This window comes from Coffea eugenioides, chromosome 7 (genome assembly GCF_003713205.1).
Source record: "Coffea eugenioides isolate CCC68of chromosome 7, Ceug_1.0, whole genome shotgun sequence".
In the NCBI taxonomy this organism is placed as follows: Eukaryota; Viridiplantae; Streptophyta; class Magnoliopsida; order Gentianales; family Rubiaceae; genus Coffea; species Coffea eugenioides.
In genome coordinates, this window is record NC_040041.1 from 8,424,116 (window position 1) to 8,443,234 (window position 19,119).

At 37.2% G+C, this 19,119-nt stretch overlaps 4 protein-coding genes across 7 annotated transcripts; 2 read left to right on the forward strand and 2 right to left on the reverse strand.

The window, feature by feature from the left end:
- Positions 1 to 577: 577 nt before the first annotated feature.
- On the forward strand, positions 578 to 3,303 carry LOC113778730. Of its 4 annotated transcripts, none has more exons than XM_027324216.1 (3): positions 578 to 1,978; positions 2,843 to 2,908; positions 2,988 to 3,303. In XM_027324216.1, the coding sequence occupies exons 1-2, from the start codon at positions 1,501 to 1,503 to the stop codon at positions 2,890 to 2,892; spliced, it is 528 nt and encodes a 175-aa protein (XP_027180017.1). In that variant the 5' UTR covers positions 578 to 1,500; the 3' UTR covers positions 2,893 to 2,908; positions 2,988 to 3,303. The 4 variants fall into 4 exon arrangements, with proteins under 4 accessions (XP_027180017.1, XP_027180016.1, XP_027180015.1 ...); XM_027324214.1 differs by having other exon boundaries at positions 579 to 1,978; positions 2,837 to 2,908; XM_027324215.1 differs by having other exon boundaries at positions 2,843 to 3,303.
- A 3,119-nt stretch (positions 3,304 to 6,422) lies between these two features.
- Positions 6,423 to 9,378, forward strand: LOC113778246 (kinase-interacting protein 1). The gene has a single exon (XM_027323575.1). It carries the CDS (start codon positions 6,502 to 6,504, stop codon positions 9,175 to 9,177), a length of 2,676 nt encoding a protein of 891 aa, XP_027179376.1. The 5' UTR covers positions 6,423 to 6,501; the 3' UTR covers positions 9,178 to 9,378.
- Positions 9,379 to 9,473: 95 nt separating this feature from the next.
- Positions 9,474 to 12,211, reverse strand: LOC113778247 (nicotinamidase 1). Its single transcript, XM_027323577.1, has 5 exons — positions 11,787 to 12,211; positions 11,195 to 11,378; positions 10,974 to 11,107; positions 10,661 to 10,846; positions 9,474 to 9,750 (listed from the first exon to the last, which is right to left on the reverse strand). Exons 1-5 carry the CDS (start codon positions 11,925 to 11,927, stop codon positions 9,658 to 9,660), a joined length of 738 nt encoding a protein of 245 aa, XP_027179378.1. The 5' UTR covers positions 11,928 to 12,211; the 3' UTR covers positions 9,474 to 9,657.
- A 2,014-nt stretch (positions 12,212 to 14,225) lies between these two features.
- On the reverse strand, positions 14,226 to 18,618 carry LOC113777389 (protein ecdysoneless homolog). The gene is made up of 4 exons (XM_027322426.1): positions 17,066 to 18,618; positions 15,567 to 15,700; positions 14,901 to 15,067; positions 14,226 to 14,545 (listed from the first exon to the last, which is right to left on the reverse strand). Exons 1-4 carry the CDS (start codon positions 18,520 to 18,522, stop codon positions 14,366 to 14,368), a joined length of 1,938 nt encoding a protein of 645 aa, XP_027178227.1. The 5' UTR covers positions 18,523 to 18,618; the 3' UTR covers positions 14,226 to 14,365.
- Between the last annotated feature and the right edge of the window lie 501 nt (positions 18,619 to 19,119).

Here is a 19,119-nt window from a genome sequence, read left to right on the forward strand (position 1 = left end):
GGAAATATTAATTCATTAAAAAGGATTGATTGATAGATCAAATCACAAACAAATATTGAAAAATTAGTAAAAGTAAAAAATTAATGAAAAAATTTGATGCTTTTGTTGATAAACACAAGAAAAATATTAGACCAACAAAAATTTAACCAGATACAAATTTAAAAAAGGCGGCATTTGTAAAATTTCCATAAATACTAAAACTAGGTGCCTCTTTCTTCCCCTTCAATAACTTTTTTTTTTTTGGGAGCAATTCTAGTTACTCTTTCTTTCTTTTTTTTTTTTTTGGGTCAATAGTAACTCCTCTTCGGTTAACTACTTGAATGTACAACTGAAATAGCACTAGTTGCAGCAAACTACAAAATTCATATCCCATCATAGAAAGTTCTATAAATATCAGACACCCCTCCGACTAGTTTATGCCATCCCACAGTTTATAAGTCCCTTCAAGAGTTGCCGGCCCAAGTGACACCCCTCTATAAATATCTTCAGACACCCCTCCTCGAGTTGCCGGCTTTTGAGGTTTCTTCTGGGATTAGGTTTATAAAAGCCGAATTTCTAGACTTCAGTTTAGAAAAGGTCAAGGGGGTGTGTGTGTGTGTGTGTGTGGCGTGTGCTGGAGAGGAGAGAGAGAGAGAGACTCTTAGTGAGAGAAAATGTGGTGGTGATGATCGGCAGATGACAACATCATAGCCTGATTAACCATGAATTAGGGGTTCCTCTACCTTCTTCTTTCTCCTTTTAATCTTAGAACTCCTGCTTCTTTCTTAGTCCTCCTAGCTTAGTACTAAACCGGCGCCTGAGAATTCCGGTTTTCTTTTCTCCTTCCGGTCCTAATCACCGGTTTCTCTCAACAAAATCTCAACTTTGGTTGCTTTCCCACTATCCTTTTTCCGGCAGCGGAGAAAGTTCACTTCTTTGGTGGCCTAATCGTCATCCTACATTTATTTCTCAGAAATTCAACTTCTAAGTTTTTATAAGAAGACATTTTTATCCTTCTGGGGGCCCTGAATTTTTTTTTTCTTTTTGAAGAAATGGCCTTGTATATTTGGGAATGGGATTTTTTCTTTGATGAAGATTCCTAGTTTTTGGGGGAAAATAATTTCTGGGTTTTGAAGTTATATCATTAATTGTTTGCTTAATTTGCTTGCTTGATTGATTGAGTGGTTACTTTTTTTTTTTTGAGTATATATTATTAATTACTAGCTCAAGTGTCTCTTGACATAATGGACGCACTCAAGTGATGCTGCTTAATTGGTAGTCATTTTAAAAGAAAACAAAGATCAGGGCTTTTGCTGAAAGAATCATCAACTGATGCTAGTATTAACGAAAAGTAAATTTTTGAGGTTTGTTTGAACTGATCATTCCTTGAATTTGTTTGGTCCTCTGAACCTGTTTCAGTACCAATAATTATGGGCTTTCAATTGGATTAAATTTTTTTGTCTCCCAATTTGCTGATACTACCTATATTTGATCATTCCTTTGAGCGTGGATTGGAGAAAGATGGCTGTTTCTTTGACTAGATTCTCGTGGTGGTGGTGGAGTGGTAAGGAGAAAGAGCCGGTTCCCAACGGGTCTTCTTCGATGAATACCTTACCTGATTGGGGATTTGGATTAAGGGAACCGGATAATTTGAAGTTTAGATCAGTTATGGCCGCAAAAATGGCACCGAGTAGCAGGAAGGTTAAGAGGAAATGGAAGAGCAGGGAGGAGAGGAGGAGAATTGATAAAGAGTATGATGTGGTGTTGGTGCCATCTGATGGTGTTTGTTTGTCAGGGTCTGAATCCGATGACTCAGACTGGTCAATTGGGTGGCTGGAACCACATGCCCCTGATTTCCAGAGTGATGATGAGGCAGATGACAGTTTTGCTGTGCTTGTTCCTTGCTATAGGCATGCTTACACGGAATTGGAGAAGGAGCCTAGAGGGAGTAATCAGTTCTTGAGTGCTATTAAGAACCTCCCAAATGAGTACTCTGATGGTAAGATATTCTAACCCTGCAGATTTCTGAGATTTTTATTCATCTGGTTTGGAAAATTTTGCCATTTTCTGTTTTATGGACTTGTGCTCTGGCTCATTGTTTTCAGTCTCATTTTTTTTTTCATCCCTTCTGCTTTTATATTGTTGGTGAACGTTTTGTAATTTATTAACTTTAAGTGAAACTCTTTAATCCTGTATATTTGAAACTGCTATTGGTGTTGGAGCTGCATCCTTAGAAGTTGGATTTAACAAAAAGAAAATGATCAGATGTATGGAAGGTTTTTCTCATTTTGTACTTATGCTAACAATTATAGCAAGGCTGTTAAAATGGTAAAGTAAAGGTGGATTATGTATTGTGGAGAACCTTTTTTTTTTGTGGGTCATTAATTACTCTAATGCATCTTAGTGATTTCCAGTTAATTCATCTTGTGTCATCAATGATTTCCATCATAATCATTCTTGATTTGATGAATGGTGTTTGCGGAATAGTGTTGGGAGTGGTTCTTCCTCTCACTCCGAATGATTGAATGCTTATCTAAGCAAATCTGTGGTTCATTTCTTTTGCAAGAAAGGAGGGTCCTCTATTTTTAAGGGTCCACAGATTTATTTTTTTTTGCTGCAGCCATGAATATATTTGTCTTCTATGAGGCAGGAGGCTTTTCCTAGTCAGACAAAAATGAGACCTTTGTTTAGGTCATGTTTGATTCTTGAAGTATTTATTAGTCTGTAAAAAGCGGGTTGTCGTTTCTTGTTAATGCTGCTTTGTGAACTTACTCTACCATCCAACTGGTTGGCTTTCTGGTTAAATCGCTTGAGTGCGGGAGAGACAGTTAACTGATTTTTCTGTGTGTCTTTGTAGTTTCAGATGGTAAGAAGTATGTGGAGCAGTGGCTTTCTTCACTCCAGAATTTCTGAAGCTGCTAAATGGCTGGTGAATGCTTTAGTTAATTATCTACTATCTGCTAAATGGCTGATGGAACTCATCTAATTTTGTGACGACTGGATTGTAGTTTAGAGTTCAAGAACGCTGCCTCCTGTTATTGGGATTACCAGGGCTTTGGTCCTTAGCAGTACAAGAGAGCATTATGTTATGCTCTTCCAGCTACCGGGGCTGTCCTACCGTCGACCGTTTCATGGGCAAACTTGACATCTAATGCTAACTCATTACTGTAAATACTCTACTATTGTGTATGTGTGGAAGTGTTAATTCTCTTTAATTGCTGCAGTTGTAAACAAACTCTTCCTCCTATCTCTACTGTTGAATGAATCTTTGGATCCTCGTAATTTGTATGTCTGAATTCTACCCCAATAGTTTGCTTCATGTCATCGTGATACTTTCAATTGCATATGGTGATCTTCAGTTCTCAGTGTTTAGTCCCAAATTTATCCAAAGTGTAATGAAGCAAGAAAAGGACAAGAACTTTTGCATCGTAAATGATGAGGTTCTTCCTTGTTTTTACCTCACTCCTAGGCAACTGATAACTATGCTTGTGGATGAAAATGGACCATGGTCCAACTTCGTGGTTGATTCTACGCCCTATGACTTGAGGAGATCAATTATGTTTACATCTGTTGACAGGGAGCAATTGAAAAAAAGGTTGCAGGGCGTGTATCCTGTTTCGGCCCTTAGAGAGCTTTTCTGATTGTCCATTTTAATTTGGTGAACCCAAAATAGTTATTGACCCCACCTACAGAAGTATTGGAGCCGCAATTAGAAACTTGAGAGGGTGGGAACTTGTGGAGCACTTCTATTATTGGTTTTTGGTGATTGTTTTCTTGTATTTTTGTGCTCATCTTACCCAAGCATAAACCATCACAAATTGAAAGTAAAATTAGTTTAGAATTAGGCTCGGTAATTGTTTGGTATCACTTATCAATGAAAAAAGCAATTGGTGATTAGTAGTAGGGACAAGGGAGATGAGAAAATTCTTAGTCCTAGTAGAGAGCAGGGAGCAGGGAGATGAGAAAATTCTTGATCCTATTAGTAGTTACATATGCTGTGGGGTTTCATTTTTCAATCAAGGTCAGCATTATTATCACTTTTCTCTAATCAAATAGGTGGTGATGATAGGAAAGGATTTGGTTCAACAATCATTGCATTTCTTTTTTTTTTCAGTTTCTCTAATTCCATAGGAAGAGGAACTTTAGTCCAATCTACTCATTTCATTTTTCAGTTTCTCTAATTTCATAGGTCGAGGAACTTTGGTCCAATCTACTGGCTTTTGCAACGTGTTCACTACTGCTGTGAACACGTTTTTAAAAATCCAACAAAGGATGTAAAACGAAAAAGGTTGGTATCCTGTTGGACCTATCTTATAGCATTATTATATGGATGAATGTTTTACTTTATTTTTTTAATGTGATTATTTTAAGCTATGTGTTATGAAGAGATAACCATATGTAACTTGTTTGTTTGTTTAAGAGTAAAAGAATAATGTTCAGAATTTCTATATGTGGTCAAGGTCAAATCTTATCTTCTATTACCTACTTACACATTACATGTGATTTTTTCAAATTCACACGGGTGCATTCGTGTGATTCGATGGTGATTCAATTCCCATTGATTCTTCAGTAGAGTCAGTTAGATCTCTCTTAGAATAAAGTAGAGTAGAGTAGGAATAGAGAAGACGGTGACAATTAACCAAAAAAAAAAAATTGAAGATGACAAACATTCCAACACATATTGATAAGCATCATGCACATGTGTGTACTTTTATAATTATCAGAAACCTACACTTTTTATGAATGCAAGTATGTGTTGTTCATGATAGTATCCACAAGGACCTAACGTGGACTACTTCCTTAATGAGCTGTCACTTACAAATAGGATATTTTCTTGGTTTCTCATTTTTATTATTGTTCCACACCCTTTTTCTTTTCCAATTCTTATCCTATTTTCATCCCTGCATGACTTTTGCCATTATGAAAAAAAAATTTCTTAAATAAAATCGACTAGTTCATCACACCCTTTATTCGTGAGACACAAAAGTAAATATATTATTTGAGTTGGATAAATTAACGTCTACCATGTATCTTCAACCAAATGGCAAAATCATAAGTTAAAATGTTTCAAAATTCTTAGTCTAGGAAAACAACTTTTCATATGTATGGGAATTCCAAACTGGCAAAAGCCATATTTGTATAATGGAGATGGGCAGATTGGCTGGTAACCCTTTTTTTGATGCGAAATTATCTCCCTTTCCTAAATTCACAAACTTGCATGTCGAATTCCTTAGGATGATTCCCTTATTCCAACTTTTCTTTTTCCCCAACAAAGTCTAGCATTTTCACCCATTGAAAGTTGGAACTTTTTCTCTTCCTAAAAGGAGGAAAAAAAAAATCCCTTTCCTAAATTCACAAACTTGCATGTCGAATTCCTTAGGATGATTCCCTTATTCCAACTTTTCTTTTTCCCCAACAAAGTCTAGCATTTTCACCCATTGAAAGTTGGAACTTTTTCTCTTCCTAAAAGGAGGAAAAAAAAAATCTCATATCAATTCTCTATATCTTGTAAGGGGGAGAGAGAGAGAGTTTCATCAACTTTATCATATGTAACTGTTAAAACACAAGAAGAAGAAGGGGCCGAAAAAAGAAAAAGAAAAAAAAAAAAGGAGATATAAGATCAAAACAAGAAGATGTTGCAGAGAGCTGCAAGTAATGCATATTCATGGTGGGTGGCAAGCCACATTAGGACAAAACAATCCAAATGGCTTGAGCAAAATCTTCAAGGTAACATTTTGATTCATGTTTTAATCTTCTGAAAACTAATTCCTATCTGTCATGATGATCTTTGACGTTTGAGTTTTTGTCATTGTAATGAAATGATTATAATCTTTCCTGGACCCTAAAAACTTATTCTGATCCTTTACAAATATCTGCATTCTTTCTAAATGTTAGTCGAGTCCTCGTACCAATGTGACAATGATTTTGTAAGGTTTTAGCAAACTTTAATCTCTTGATTGAGAGGCCATCAGGTCAGCATTGATGTCTATCTATCCATTGTCTAGCTGAATTGCAGGCAACCAGCAACCTGCATTGTAGCTTGAGCTAGATCGAACGTACAAATTTATTTGTGTCTACAATGACGATAATATGTTGTGATGATTTTGAGACAATTATACATATGGATCTGCATTAAAACGTAAACAACTTATTTCAGGAACATCCCATTATTTCGATCCTAAAGGCATGCACAACAGGGCGTAATAAAGGATATTTAAACTGCAACAATTATACACTCCTCATTGCTATTATACTCTGTAGAATATAATCGATAGTAGGAGATAATAAAGCGATATGCCCTAAGTCAGATATGAAATTTCTTCCAATCTTTGTCTTTCCCAACATCATGCAATTAGCTCAGCCAGAAAGATATCATCAAATGGCTAGATATCTCAGAACGACAGGGAGATAACTTGATAAGAAGTGATCAAAAGGGATGAAATACAACTCAATCATTGTCATGTATTAGTAAAATGATACATTCCCTTGCGCATGTACGAGTTTTGAGTGGTAATTATTTGGATGCTATGCTACTTACTAACTCTTGATGGCTTCGCAGATATGGAAGAGAAGGTACAATACATCCTAAAGCTCATTGAAGAAGATGGAGATTCGTTTGCCAAAAGGGCAGAAATGTATTACAAAAAGAGGCCAGAACTGATAACTTTTGTGGAGGAATCTTATCGAGCTTTCAGAGCCTTAGCCGAACGCTATGATCACTTGTCAACAGAGCTGCAGAATGCCAACAATACCCTTGCCACACTCTTTCCAGATCAGATTCAACTAGCAATGGATGATGAGGATGATTTTTCTTCTCCTAAACTACCAAAAGGTTTTCCACAAGTTCTAAATGCAAATGCTCCAACAGTTCCTAAGGTTCCAAAGGCTCCTATAAGAGATTGGAAGGGTCTCATTAATGCCTCAAAAAATTTAAAAGCCAAGAAGTTGTCAATAGCAGATGAGGCTAAGAGGACAGATGCTAAATCTGGTTTGACCAAAAGTGAAGCTTTTGCTGAGATTGATAAGCTTCAGAAAGATATTTTGGGATTGCAAACTGTTAAAGAGTTTGTGAAGAGCTCCTATCAAAGTGGCCTTTCAAAGTATTGGGGAATTGAAAATCAGATCATGGAAAAACAACAAAGAGTCTGCAGCTTGCAAGATGAATTTGGTGTAGACAAGGTCATTGAAGATAATGAGGCTCGGACATTAATGGCTGAAGCAGCTCTCAAATCATGTCAAGAAACCTTGGTTCAGTTGCAGGAGAAGCAAGAGAAGTTTAACCAAGAGGCAAGAGAGGAATACAAAAAGATTGAAGATGCTCGTAAGAAACTCAAGTCCATCAGGCGGGAGTTTCTTCACGACCAAACTATTGATGAAGAGGAAAAGGCGAATGAAAAAGAAGATAAATCTGCAACAGCTGGAGATAAGGCAGAAAGGTCGAATCAAGAGGTTGGTGGTGCAATCAAAGAAATACAGGTGAAAGGAATTGAGGTGGGCTCTTTGGGCTCTCTGACGGTTTCACAACTAGCAGAGAAGATTGATGACCTTGTTAACAAGGTGATCAACCTAGAAACTGCAGTGTCATCTCAGACTGTTCTTATAGACAGGATGAAAACAGAAGCAGATGAGCTTCATTCACAAATCCGGGTATTAGAGGAAGACAAAGCCAACCTGATTCATGACACACAGAATTTGAATACCCGGGTGAAGAAAATAGAGGACAAGTTGCATGGTATCCAAGATCTTAACCAAAATGTTGAGAAGCAAAATAACCACCTTCAGACAAACTTTGCTGAGGCAAGATCTAGTCTTGGTCATCTGTCGGAGAAGCTAAACAGTGTGAAACCAGATGAAGAAATAGAGATTACCACCATTACAACAGAGAGAAGTGATCCAGCTAATGCTGTTGATGATGCAGAATGCAGAACATCAAACAGTGAAGACATAAAGGACATCAAAGAACAGGATTCTGGAGAATCTGTGAATGACCAAGGGCAAGAAGGTCATAAGGCTGCTAAGAAGACCGTGACATTTCAGAATCCAATAGCAAAGATAAGAGTTGATGAGAACAATGCAGCCAAAAAAGGAGATCTTTCCTCAGCTGGATCAAAAGTAGAGACAGAGAAAAAAGATGACTTCAACTGGCAACAAATGCTGCTGAGCGGAATGGAGGATAAAGAGAAGATTCTACTGGCAGAATATACAACAATTCTCAGGAACTATAAGGACACCAAGAAGAAACTGACTGACATGGAAAAAGCCAGGAATCATCAATTTGAACTGGCATTGCAGATAAGAGGATTGAGGGTTACAGTTGCAAAGAGGGATGAAGAAATTCGATGCTTGCGAAAGAGGTTGGATGCTCAACAAGGTGAAGGTAGGGATGTGAAGGAAGATGATCGAATCCTCAAACCTGAAGCAGGAAGTACTAAGGATTTAGCATCAGATGTTCCTCTGGTAGACAATGAAGATGAAGCTATAAAGTCAATCCTAATGGAACAGCCTATGGTCATGTCACAGGTTGAAGAAAAACTCAGGATGGAGATTGATGCAATATTGGATGAGAACTTGGATTTCTGGCTAAGATTTAGCACTACATTTCATCAGGTGCAGAAATTCAGAACCACAGTCCAAGATTTGGAGCAAGAAATATCAATTCTAAAGGAAAAAAAGAAGCAAGAGGAGAGCGCCAGTGACCTGAAATCTGAAGTCCGACCAATATACAAGCACCTGAAAGAAATCCGGGCAGAATTAACCGTGTGGTTAGAGCGAAGTGTAGTGCTTAAGGCTGAACTTGAACGGAGATTTTCATCATTATGCAGCATCCAGGAGAGGATCACAACTGCTTTAAAGGAAGGTGTCGAAGACGAAGAAATTAGATTCTCCAGCCATCAAGCTGCCAAATTCCAAGGGGAGATTTTGAACATGAAACAAGAAAACAACATGGTAAGCGCGGAGTTGCAAGCAGGCGCGGATCATGTAAGTAAACTGCAAACGGAAATTGATAAGACCCTTAGGATGTTGGACGAAGAGTTTGAGCTTACTGTGAATAATCAACCACAATTAACCCATACAGCTAGTCGATCAAAAATTCCATTAAGATCATTTATCTTTGGAACTAAACTAAAGAAGCAGAAGCATTCCATCTTTTCATTTAATAGGAAGTATCAGACCCTCAGAGCTGGGCTACCTCTGTAGATCTTTGTAGTAGTTATTGTCTTTTCTGGATTCTTTTTTTTTTTTTTCCCTTTTCTCATCCTGGAGATTATTACTGTAAGTAATCTGCGGGTAGATAAAACTTTTTTTTTCCCTCTTCCAGTCAGAAAATATTGTTGGACTGTTACGTCTTGTAAGGTTATGCCCTGTAAGTTTGCATGTGTGAAATGGGATTTTTGACCAGTTGCACCTTTTTGTGTCGTTTTTGGATTTAAACTTCTAATCAGTAACGAGTACAAGAAATCCACAACCTTATTCGTGTTTAGTGGTAATAACAATACCATGAAATCTAATCAAAGATCTTTAATATAGAACTACGAACTTCAATGTACAGTGATCAGTCATAGCACTAGACCTCTAACATTTGCAGGTCATTTCTGTTTTTCAACCCAAAGATAAACAGCTAGACGCACTAGAAGCCTTTATCACATTGACAATACACAGGATCCTCCATGAGATAGATCATATCTCTACTGGTATATCAAACAAAACTTCCGATGCTACCTTGGCTCCCCTTCCTTTAGCCATGTAAAGGCCAACGTGATGCATCAGCTCCTGCCAAAAGATAATAGAAAAATATAAGAAGACGAAAGAATTCTTCGTACAGAAAAGACAACAGCATATTTGAAGGTTCAGAACAGCCGAGCAATTTAATGTTTGCTGCATATTAGAGGTAGGCAATGGAGTAGCAATTCAGCACCGGAACAAACAAACCATCAAAAAGATCTTATTTCCTAGGAAATGATGAGGTAAGGGCGCTTGTTTGGGGAGGCACATGCACAATAATTGTAGCTGGATTGGTGTAAGGTCAGGGGACAGAGTTATGAACGAATACAAACTTGAAGCATTCAAGATTTGAAATTGAATTATATACAAAGAACAGGATCCAGCATTTAGAACTCTTCAAACAACTAAATATATACAGTAGTATCCTACCTGTTTCATTAGACAACACTAAAGAAATTAAATCTCAGGTCTAGCCAATTTAGATCCATACTCCAAGAAATATAATCGGAACACTTCAGTTATGCAGTAAATTGGCAAGAAACAGAGTGGAACTTTTCCTGTCTCTTTTATTGCAACGCCAATGGGGGGATGACCATGTTGGTAAGCATTGCAGAGTTCTGCTCCAAGAAGGATTCCTACTGCTACTGTTTAGCAATTAAAAAGCACACATTACAACAAACAGCAAGGCCGGTGAGGGGATTTAAACCACCAGAAGAGTGAGAGAGACTCATAAATCATAAAAAGAAAGTTTGTCTTCGTCTAGGATATCAAAGCCAGTTTCATAGAGGTAAAACCCATAACAGAATGTAAGATCTTCATTGTATGCAATCCTATTTCATTTAGGAATTTTAACAAAACAGCTCCACAAACGACCCCACCCCCAAAAAGTAGCTCAAGAGGATAGGAATGTTAAAACTAGTGGTCAAAAAGCAAATGCAACCTGAATAACTCAGATTACCTGAGGATGAGCTAAAGCACCTTTGATGTTTTGGGCAACATGGAGTGGAAGGTCAAAAGTAGCACAGGCAGGGGAATATACAATAACATCTTCCAATGGGGTAAGGATTCTTCGAGTTCTCGCAGAAAGTGCAGAGCAAACAAAATCAAGCACACATATGTCTGTGCATATCCCTACAACCAAAATCTTGGGAAAAGAAAAATAGAACCCAGAAGGCATTCCATAACTAGTTAGTACAAGTAAACTGTTTTCCCAGTCCACCAGTAAAAATTAACTATTTTAAACAATTAACGAGAGACAAGAAAATACTTACAACTTTGATCTGGTTGGTTTTCACCCAATCCACAAAGACATTTGAACCATCTTTATCAATTGAACCAAGAAAGCCATCAAGGCAATCCTTGCACCTTAATGTCACATTAGGTTCATCTTCTAACCACTGTAGAGCTTCAAATCATAACAAAAAGCAACATAAGAGGAGAGAGAACGATTTAACCACTTGGGTTTTAATTCAAAAGTTGGGATATGAAGTACCAGGAACCAGTTTGGATTCATCACTCCCTGCAATGCAATGAGGAGGGTAAGGATGCTCAGGGATATCGGGATGATGAGAATCAAGTAAAGCATATATAGGCCATTTCTTTTCACAGAACATTTTAGCAAGCCTAACTGACTCATCAACCATCCCAGAAATTTGTTTATCAGGTGCAACTGGAGCCTGTGGAAAAGCATGGCTAGTGAAATTAGCTGTAGCCCAACAATATAGTGCAAGGATGAAAGTTTAGTTGCATCCCAGTTTTCCTCCATTTCTGCTCCTTACCATAATTCCTCATCCTATAAGCATCCACTTTCCCTCAAACACATTCCAGCCCACAAGACACTAAATTCTTGCAAGCACATAAAACGCTTCCAATCTTTTGTCCCAAGAAAAAAGAAAAAAAAAACTCCAATTTAACAATACCAAATAATAGACCTGATAATCTTATCTATAAAAGTCATATTTCTCACTCAACAGATTGTAGAAGAAACAACCAGACCAAAAAATAAAATTAAAATCATCAAAGCGTCATGCATGTATTTCCAGCGCCAAAAAAGCAAAAGCATTCAAGAATATTCACAAAACTACCAAATTTCCAGCGCCAACAGTGCAGAAGCCATTGACTATATCAACAAGGACAAGACCAGTATTAACGTCATCAGAAAGCACAAGGGTCTCCTGCTCCACTGGTAGCTCCTTCTTCAATTGATCCATGGTTTGTGACTCCATTTTCCTGTTTTCTCAATCGGGTCTATTTTTCTGTTTCTTGATGATTTAGAATAGAACCAACCCAAACCTCTGTTGTCTATAAAAACAGAATGAACTTGCGTGTAGAGACGGGGAAAAAACAGCGAGTCAATGAAGAATGAAAAATACGAGTATCTGTTTTATGAGAAAAGCAGTTACGCTGTACAACGTATATCCCTGTTAAGGATTCTGTAGGTTGGAATACTGGCGGAGAAGAATCCAAAAAAGGGCGAGGCGAGACTTCAGTGACGTCTAGTCCAGCTTTGTTGTCTTCCTAAGAGTCCAAAGAACCTATTTCCTGCAACCACTCGCTATATAAGGTATGTTTTTTTTTGGTCCCATTCTTCTTAATATTTTTCTTTTTCTTCATTTTCTATCTTGAATTTTATTTATTCTTGTTTTTCACTTTTTTTTTTTCCAAAAACGATAACTGTTATATAATCTAATCTATCCTACACTCGAAGGAAGAGGCGGACTTAAAGAAGTCCAGGGATAATTTGAAGGGGATTGAACCACCACCGGACCAAACGAGTACACTACGCACCTGCCTGAATTTTTTAAGCAAATCTACTTTTAATGTGACAAGTGATTGCCTCCCACCCCATTAAACTTTAATGCTTCGGTGGTGGCGACCATCAGTCCAAAGGCTGGTGGTTTTTATTCTTGTTTTCCACTTGGAATTGGAGAAAGGTGAGGTTCACAGACAATTTTTTTTGGGAAATGTTATTTGTACTATAGTTTTTGTTATATATACTCTCACCATTTATTTTATCATATAATTTAATAAATAAAGACTATATAATTAAAATGATGGTGGAAATATGATTAACAAAAATAGAAATATATATATATAACGTTTTCCTTTTTATCAAATGTTTTCCTTTGTTAGGATTATTATCTGGAATAGCACTTGTTCTCAATTTGTATTTTTTTCAACAACATTTAACAACAAAGGAGACTTTCTTTCTTTCCTTTTTTTTTCCTCCAAGTAATTGGTACTAAGCATGGACAACAGCACTTGATTTGATGGGGCTTTTTATATGAGAAAACCTAGCAAATGGATCTATAAAGTTGGTTGAATATTGTAGGCAAATTTATTCTTTTTTTAATAAGAAAACTGAATGAATTTATTACAGTAAATATAAATCTGCTGGGCAGAATAAAGTTTGGGGGTTGTCGGCAGATTTATATTTTAGATCCACAATATGGAAATTTTCTTTGTCCTGATTTTTGGGAATATGCAATGTCTTATTAGGCTTCCTAGTATCTGATAGTGCAAATCAATCTATTGTTTTAATTGACAAAGGATAAGATACAAAGATACTTACAAAAGTCTCATCCTGTTGTATGAGTATATTATTAGTAAATAATTAGAATCTGGGTAAGGTAAAATTTTTTACACAGGAATTGGCATTTAGATTGTTTACGAAATCACAATAGTTTAATTTTGAGAATTTACACCTGTAAAATAAGAATTTTGAAATGCACCTGAAAAGCACAAAATATTAGTAAAAGTGCACAATTTGTCACCAAATTGAGGAAATCAAAAGTATGTATAGCTTTCTCTTCTTTTATTTTAAAGGGATGCTCTGAAACTCAGGAGTAGTAGTGAAAAGAGAAACTTTAAACTTAGGTTTCGTTTGGATTGAAAATTTTGATAAAGGATTTGACATCCTTCAAATCGCTCTAGTTGTGTTGTTTGGATTTTTATCGCACGACAAAGCTTTAGATAATCCATCCTAACTACAAAGACACAGGAAATGCCAAACTTTTGATGAAATGTTCAATTTTTATCCCACTTTAAATCAGGTTTCGGAATGCTGCAGTAGGAGGCATTCGCAGCAAAACTACAAGCTTCTTTTGTGCAAAAATAACAGAGTAGAAGCAACTGAGAGATAACATCATCAGGATATCATTTGAGTGAAGGCATTTGCCTAGGAATAGCTTTAATTCCTCCGCACAACACTCAAGGGTAGGGTAAAGGATTCACCCTGTAAATCCCAGGCCTGGTTCAGTCCAAAACCATCTTTAACAAGCATGTCTTCTTCACCCATATTAGAAAGGCCCTCAATTAATCTTAAGAATAGGTTCGAGGCCAGTTCAATTATCCCACCAAAATTTAGTATTAAGATCCTTCATAGCAACCTCATGCAACCATTCTCTACCTCAACCCCCCCCCCCCCCCAAAAAAAAAAAAAGAATCTCTAGGTTTTTTGGCCTCCTTTAGTTCACTGAGATGGAAAACAAAGGATTGTAATCAACAACTATAAACTGCTACCGTGAACAACACAAGTGATTAGTTATGGCATGTTATATATGTAAGGACGACTACTGAGTCTCTCTCGATCAACAATTTTCAAAATTTTCCAGTATGAAGGCCAGTTACTAGGGTACGATAAAAGTAAGGGTGAACACCCTATCTATTTGCCTTTCTTGCCATCTTCAGGAAGCTGCAGACCCATAAGTCCTAGTAAATTGGAAGCCGGACCAGGAAGTCCTTGCTGAGATGAAAATGAATCAAGCAAACTTTTAACGAGGTTGACATCCACATCCACTGGATTGAATTCTTCCTCCATGTCTTCGGTGGCATTAGATATTCCCTACAATATGTATTACCCAATAAACAACCTCTAGAAGAAAAAAAACAAAAAAGCAAGTATGATAAAAGACACCTAAGGCTTAAGAATGTGATCTGAAAAGGATACTTCTTAAGACTGTTTAGCTAATGAGTAAAAAAATTCCAGTGATCAGCTTGCAGCTCCCCCTACACCGCACTGCCCCCCACCCCCCTCCACCTTAAAAAAAAAAGGGACAACCACCCACCCCACCCAGAAAAAATGAATCTAAAGCTGGAGTATGGCCAGATATTGTCTCAAAATGCACAAATAAATAATGCCTATGTAATGAATACAATAAAGGAGAAACAGCAGTAAGTGAAAGAATATTAGAGCAGACCTCGTCTTTCTTCAAGGTTTCTTCATTAGCACGGATGAAACTCCTGTCAAGTGTGGTGGGCTTCAATTCTTTGTTAAGTGCATCTGTATATGACTCCATGAAAGCATCACCTCCCTCTTCTTCATGCTCAGAAGGCTCAGCAATATCGCTGTCATCCTCAAAATCATCTGCATGGCAAAAACACGGCCAAGTAAGAAATGGACATCATCCAAATCAACTCGTGCAGATGTAAAAATATGAAAATAAGAAGTTATAACAAATTTTGGAAATTGGTGCTCCAAATTGAACTTAGGTAAATTTACTTGAGTGCACCTTGGTACCTAGGGGCTTTAGCACAGATACGACATACAACTTCGACATGCTATATGCAGGAGGGAAGATAAAGATTAAAAACAATTGCCAAATGCTTATGATCCAGCTAATCTTTTTATAAAATAAGACACATGCACTATAAAGAAAAACATAATCATGATGAACGACTCTCTCTCTCTCTCTCTCTAATACAAATACAAGTTAAACTTTCAATCAGAATATTTCCCCAGAATCATAATAGCTGATACTCCCACCGTTCTATCTAAGATAACATGATTAAATTTTTCAGTCAGGCAGATTTTTTAGGAGCTGCTAATGTGTGAAATTTCTTAGTTTTTTAGTCCAAGAAATTACCAAAGTCCGTGTCGGATGATGAACTTTCTCCATGATCAACATCGTTGCCAGTATCTTCAAAACACTGACCTCTCAATACTGATTCCATGTCCTTCATGAAGCGATCCGCGTCGAAGTCAACATCTTTCGTGTCTCTATAGAACAAGCAAAAAAACATAAAGTTCATGACAGAAGAAACTAAAAGTTGACCAATCAGGCAATCACAATTATATGTATTTACATACGTACATAAATCTAGACATACATACATATGTACACACACACACACACACAAAAGTGTGCCTCTTTTTTGACAAAAAAATAAAAAATATTGTTATAAAGCCATACCATAAACAGTAAAGACAATCCACATAAAAAATTTTGCCGTTTCCAACCCATGTTACAAGGTTTTATAAGCAGCTAAGCCAAGCCTTTAATGATGTTTACTAGCAAGTGGTTTGAGAGATCTTTCATTGGGCCGCAAGGATGAAGATGGAGGTGGTAAGTCATTCCAGAATTAGAACTTCAATTGAAAGGAAAGATCTGACAATAATATATGAACTGAACCATGTGTCCACTAATCAAGCATACTAAAGCATACGAGGTTCTTTAGCGCCCTATAAACACTAAGTTCAGTAATTATTCGTGAGTTAACTCTTATCAAAAGTAGAAAACTGATACAACCTTCCAGCTTTTCAAAATTATTCAATAAAGCAGCAAACGTTTTAATCATGTCTCTGACACAGTGCAGCACATATCAGCCCATGACACCAATGTACTTCAACATACTAATTTGCCACAATAGAATAACTAAAGATAGGGGTGTGCAAAATCGAAAAATTCCGATTTACCGACCGAATTCGAATTGAATTCGGAATTTTCGAAATCGGTAAATCGGAAATCGGAATCGAATTCGGATTTTCCGAATTCATATATTTCGAATTTGGTTCGAATTCGGTAATGGAGTTTTTCAAATCGGAATTTCCGATTTCGAATTCACAATTCGAAATCGGAATTCGAATTCCGATTTCGATTTCAAATTCGTTTTTAATATATAAATATATTTTTTATACATGTAATATAAAATTTATACTATATAATATAATATAAAATTTATATAATTTATATAATATAATATAATATAATATAAAATTTATATATTATTATATATTATTATATATTATTATAAATTTTATATTATATAATAATATATAAATTTTTCCGAATTCGGTGAAATCGGTGAAATCGGAATTTACCGAATTCCGAATTGAATTCGGTACGAATTCGAATTCGGAATTGGTGAATTCGAAATCGAATTCGGTCGAATTACCAGGTACCAAAATTTCGAAAAATTCCGAATTCAAACTTCCGAATTACCGAATTCGAATTCGATGCACACCCCTAACTAAAGACACTTGCCAGGACATCATAGTCGCAAACACAAGTTCTGCTTAACCAAATAAGCAAGACAAGTATGTATCCAGCTACACTCTAATACGAAACGAAAAGGATAAACCAACCTGCTTTCTGGAACCTCTGCACCTTCATAACTCGACATCTTCTTAACAAAAGCTTGCATAGAATTTGCTATTTCTCCTAGATCATAAGCTGATGGACCTGCATCCTCCTCCTCTTTCACCTTCTGTTTCCTTTTTCTTTTTGAATCAAAAAGTTCCATCTCCTTTTGCCGCTCCTGCAGAGCAGCATTTAGCTCATCCTCCCCATAATAAAGCCATGAATCATCATCCGATGGAGGTAGCTCCTGCACCTTAAAATCATCAGCAGAGTGCGGTAAAGCTAGAATTTCATCTATTCGTCTGACTGGAGCATTCAGTATATCACTTGCTCTAGAATGCAATGCACTATTCCTATAATACTCGTCAGCTTTCTGAACTAATCTCTTATATTCTACGGAGCCTGGCAACAACCCTTGAAAATACCCACTCCTCTCCAGATTTCCTCTAAAAACCTCCCAAGTACTCCCTTTCCCTTCTCCCCCTTGCCTTTTTCTCAACTGGTACACCATCTCAAACCCACAGGCAATCTTCATTCCCAGCTCAGCCTCCTTATATGCCTCGGCATCACTACTCAATGGCATCCTTGGATAACACTTAGGCGGCCTAAACGTTTGCTGCATCAGTTGAGCATACATTGTCTTAGACATTTTCACAAACATCTGGACTACACTCTCCTCTTTCCCATTAGGCAAGAACCTCTCCATTTTCTCCGCGAATTTCATACTGTCCACATCCCTATCATAAAAACCTCCAACCGCAAGTGAAATCAGACAGGGCTCGTGCTTTAGAACCCAGGCCACCGATACAGGCACCCTAATTCTAACCCCATGCACATTTTTCCTAGCTTTTTCCGGATATTCTTTAATCTTCTTCTCCAAATTGAGCTGAACAGCATCCGGGGTAGCCCGAAGAATATCCGGGTTGTTATCATTTTCCGATAAGAATTTCAGAGCTGTGATCAAATCAGGAATGTTGGGAAAGTGCGACGGCGGGAGAATATAAAGCCGGCCGCGGCGGATGAAAACCCGGTTGGTGGAAGTATTTGGATTGAGCCAACGGGGAAGGTGGAAAGCAGTTTCGATTAACAGAAATTGGCCGTCTGAGTCGTGGAGGGAAATGGAGAGATTGGGGAAGCTTTGGGAGACCGTGAAGAGGAGAAAAGAAACGAACCATTCGTCTTCAAGGTTGTCTCCAAAGCGGAGGCGGCCGTGGAGGTGGGGGAGGGGGGAGAGGACAGGGGTTAGAGTGAAGGGTTGGTGTTGGAATATGTAGGTAGTGGTGAATGGAGCTAGAGTTTGGAGGATTTGGAGGTGGAGATTGTGGAGCTCGGCAGTAATAGTGGCGGTGGAAGTGGTGGGGTTTAAGGAGAAGTCGGGGTAGATTGAGTAGAAAACGGTGTCATCTGGAAGATGGGTTTTCTGGGAAAAGATTGATGTGGAGTCGACGTCGGGTTCCGACATAGCTGCTGGTGACCGGAGGAGGTTTTGTATAGTTGCTGGTAGAGAGTTCGGGAATGATGAACCTGTGGATTTCAGCTCGATGACGCGGGAGACAAAACCATTTTTCCGGGTGCAAACGGCGGCGTTTAATTGCGTGGAATGATATAGAAATTCTATCCTTTTTTTTTCGTGCGCACAGCGGAAGGAATCTTAACACGTATAAAAAATACGTGGGAAAAGTAAATAAATACACAAACAAAGTACTAAACTATTTATTAACCTAAAATTCAACAATAACATAACAAATACTAAACTATTTATTAATCCAAAATTCAACAATAACAAATATCAAGTCGCAAAATACAAATACTAAACTATTTATTAATCCAAATTTCAACAATAACAAATATCAGTCGTAACTCGTAACCTTTCGTTCATGACAACTCAAACTATGACATTTTCTCTCAAACCTACTCTCAAAACTCAATTCAACTCAACTTGTCAAATAATATATACCAAGTTTTTATATGGGGTGCATTTTTTTTATATATATTATCATATTATAATAAAAGTATGTAAACAAATCTTTAAAAATTAGTAAATAATTGAACATTTAGA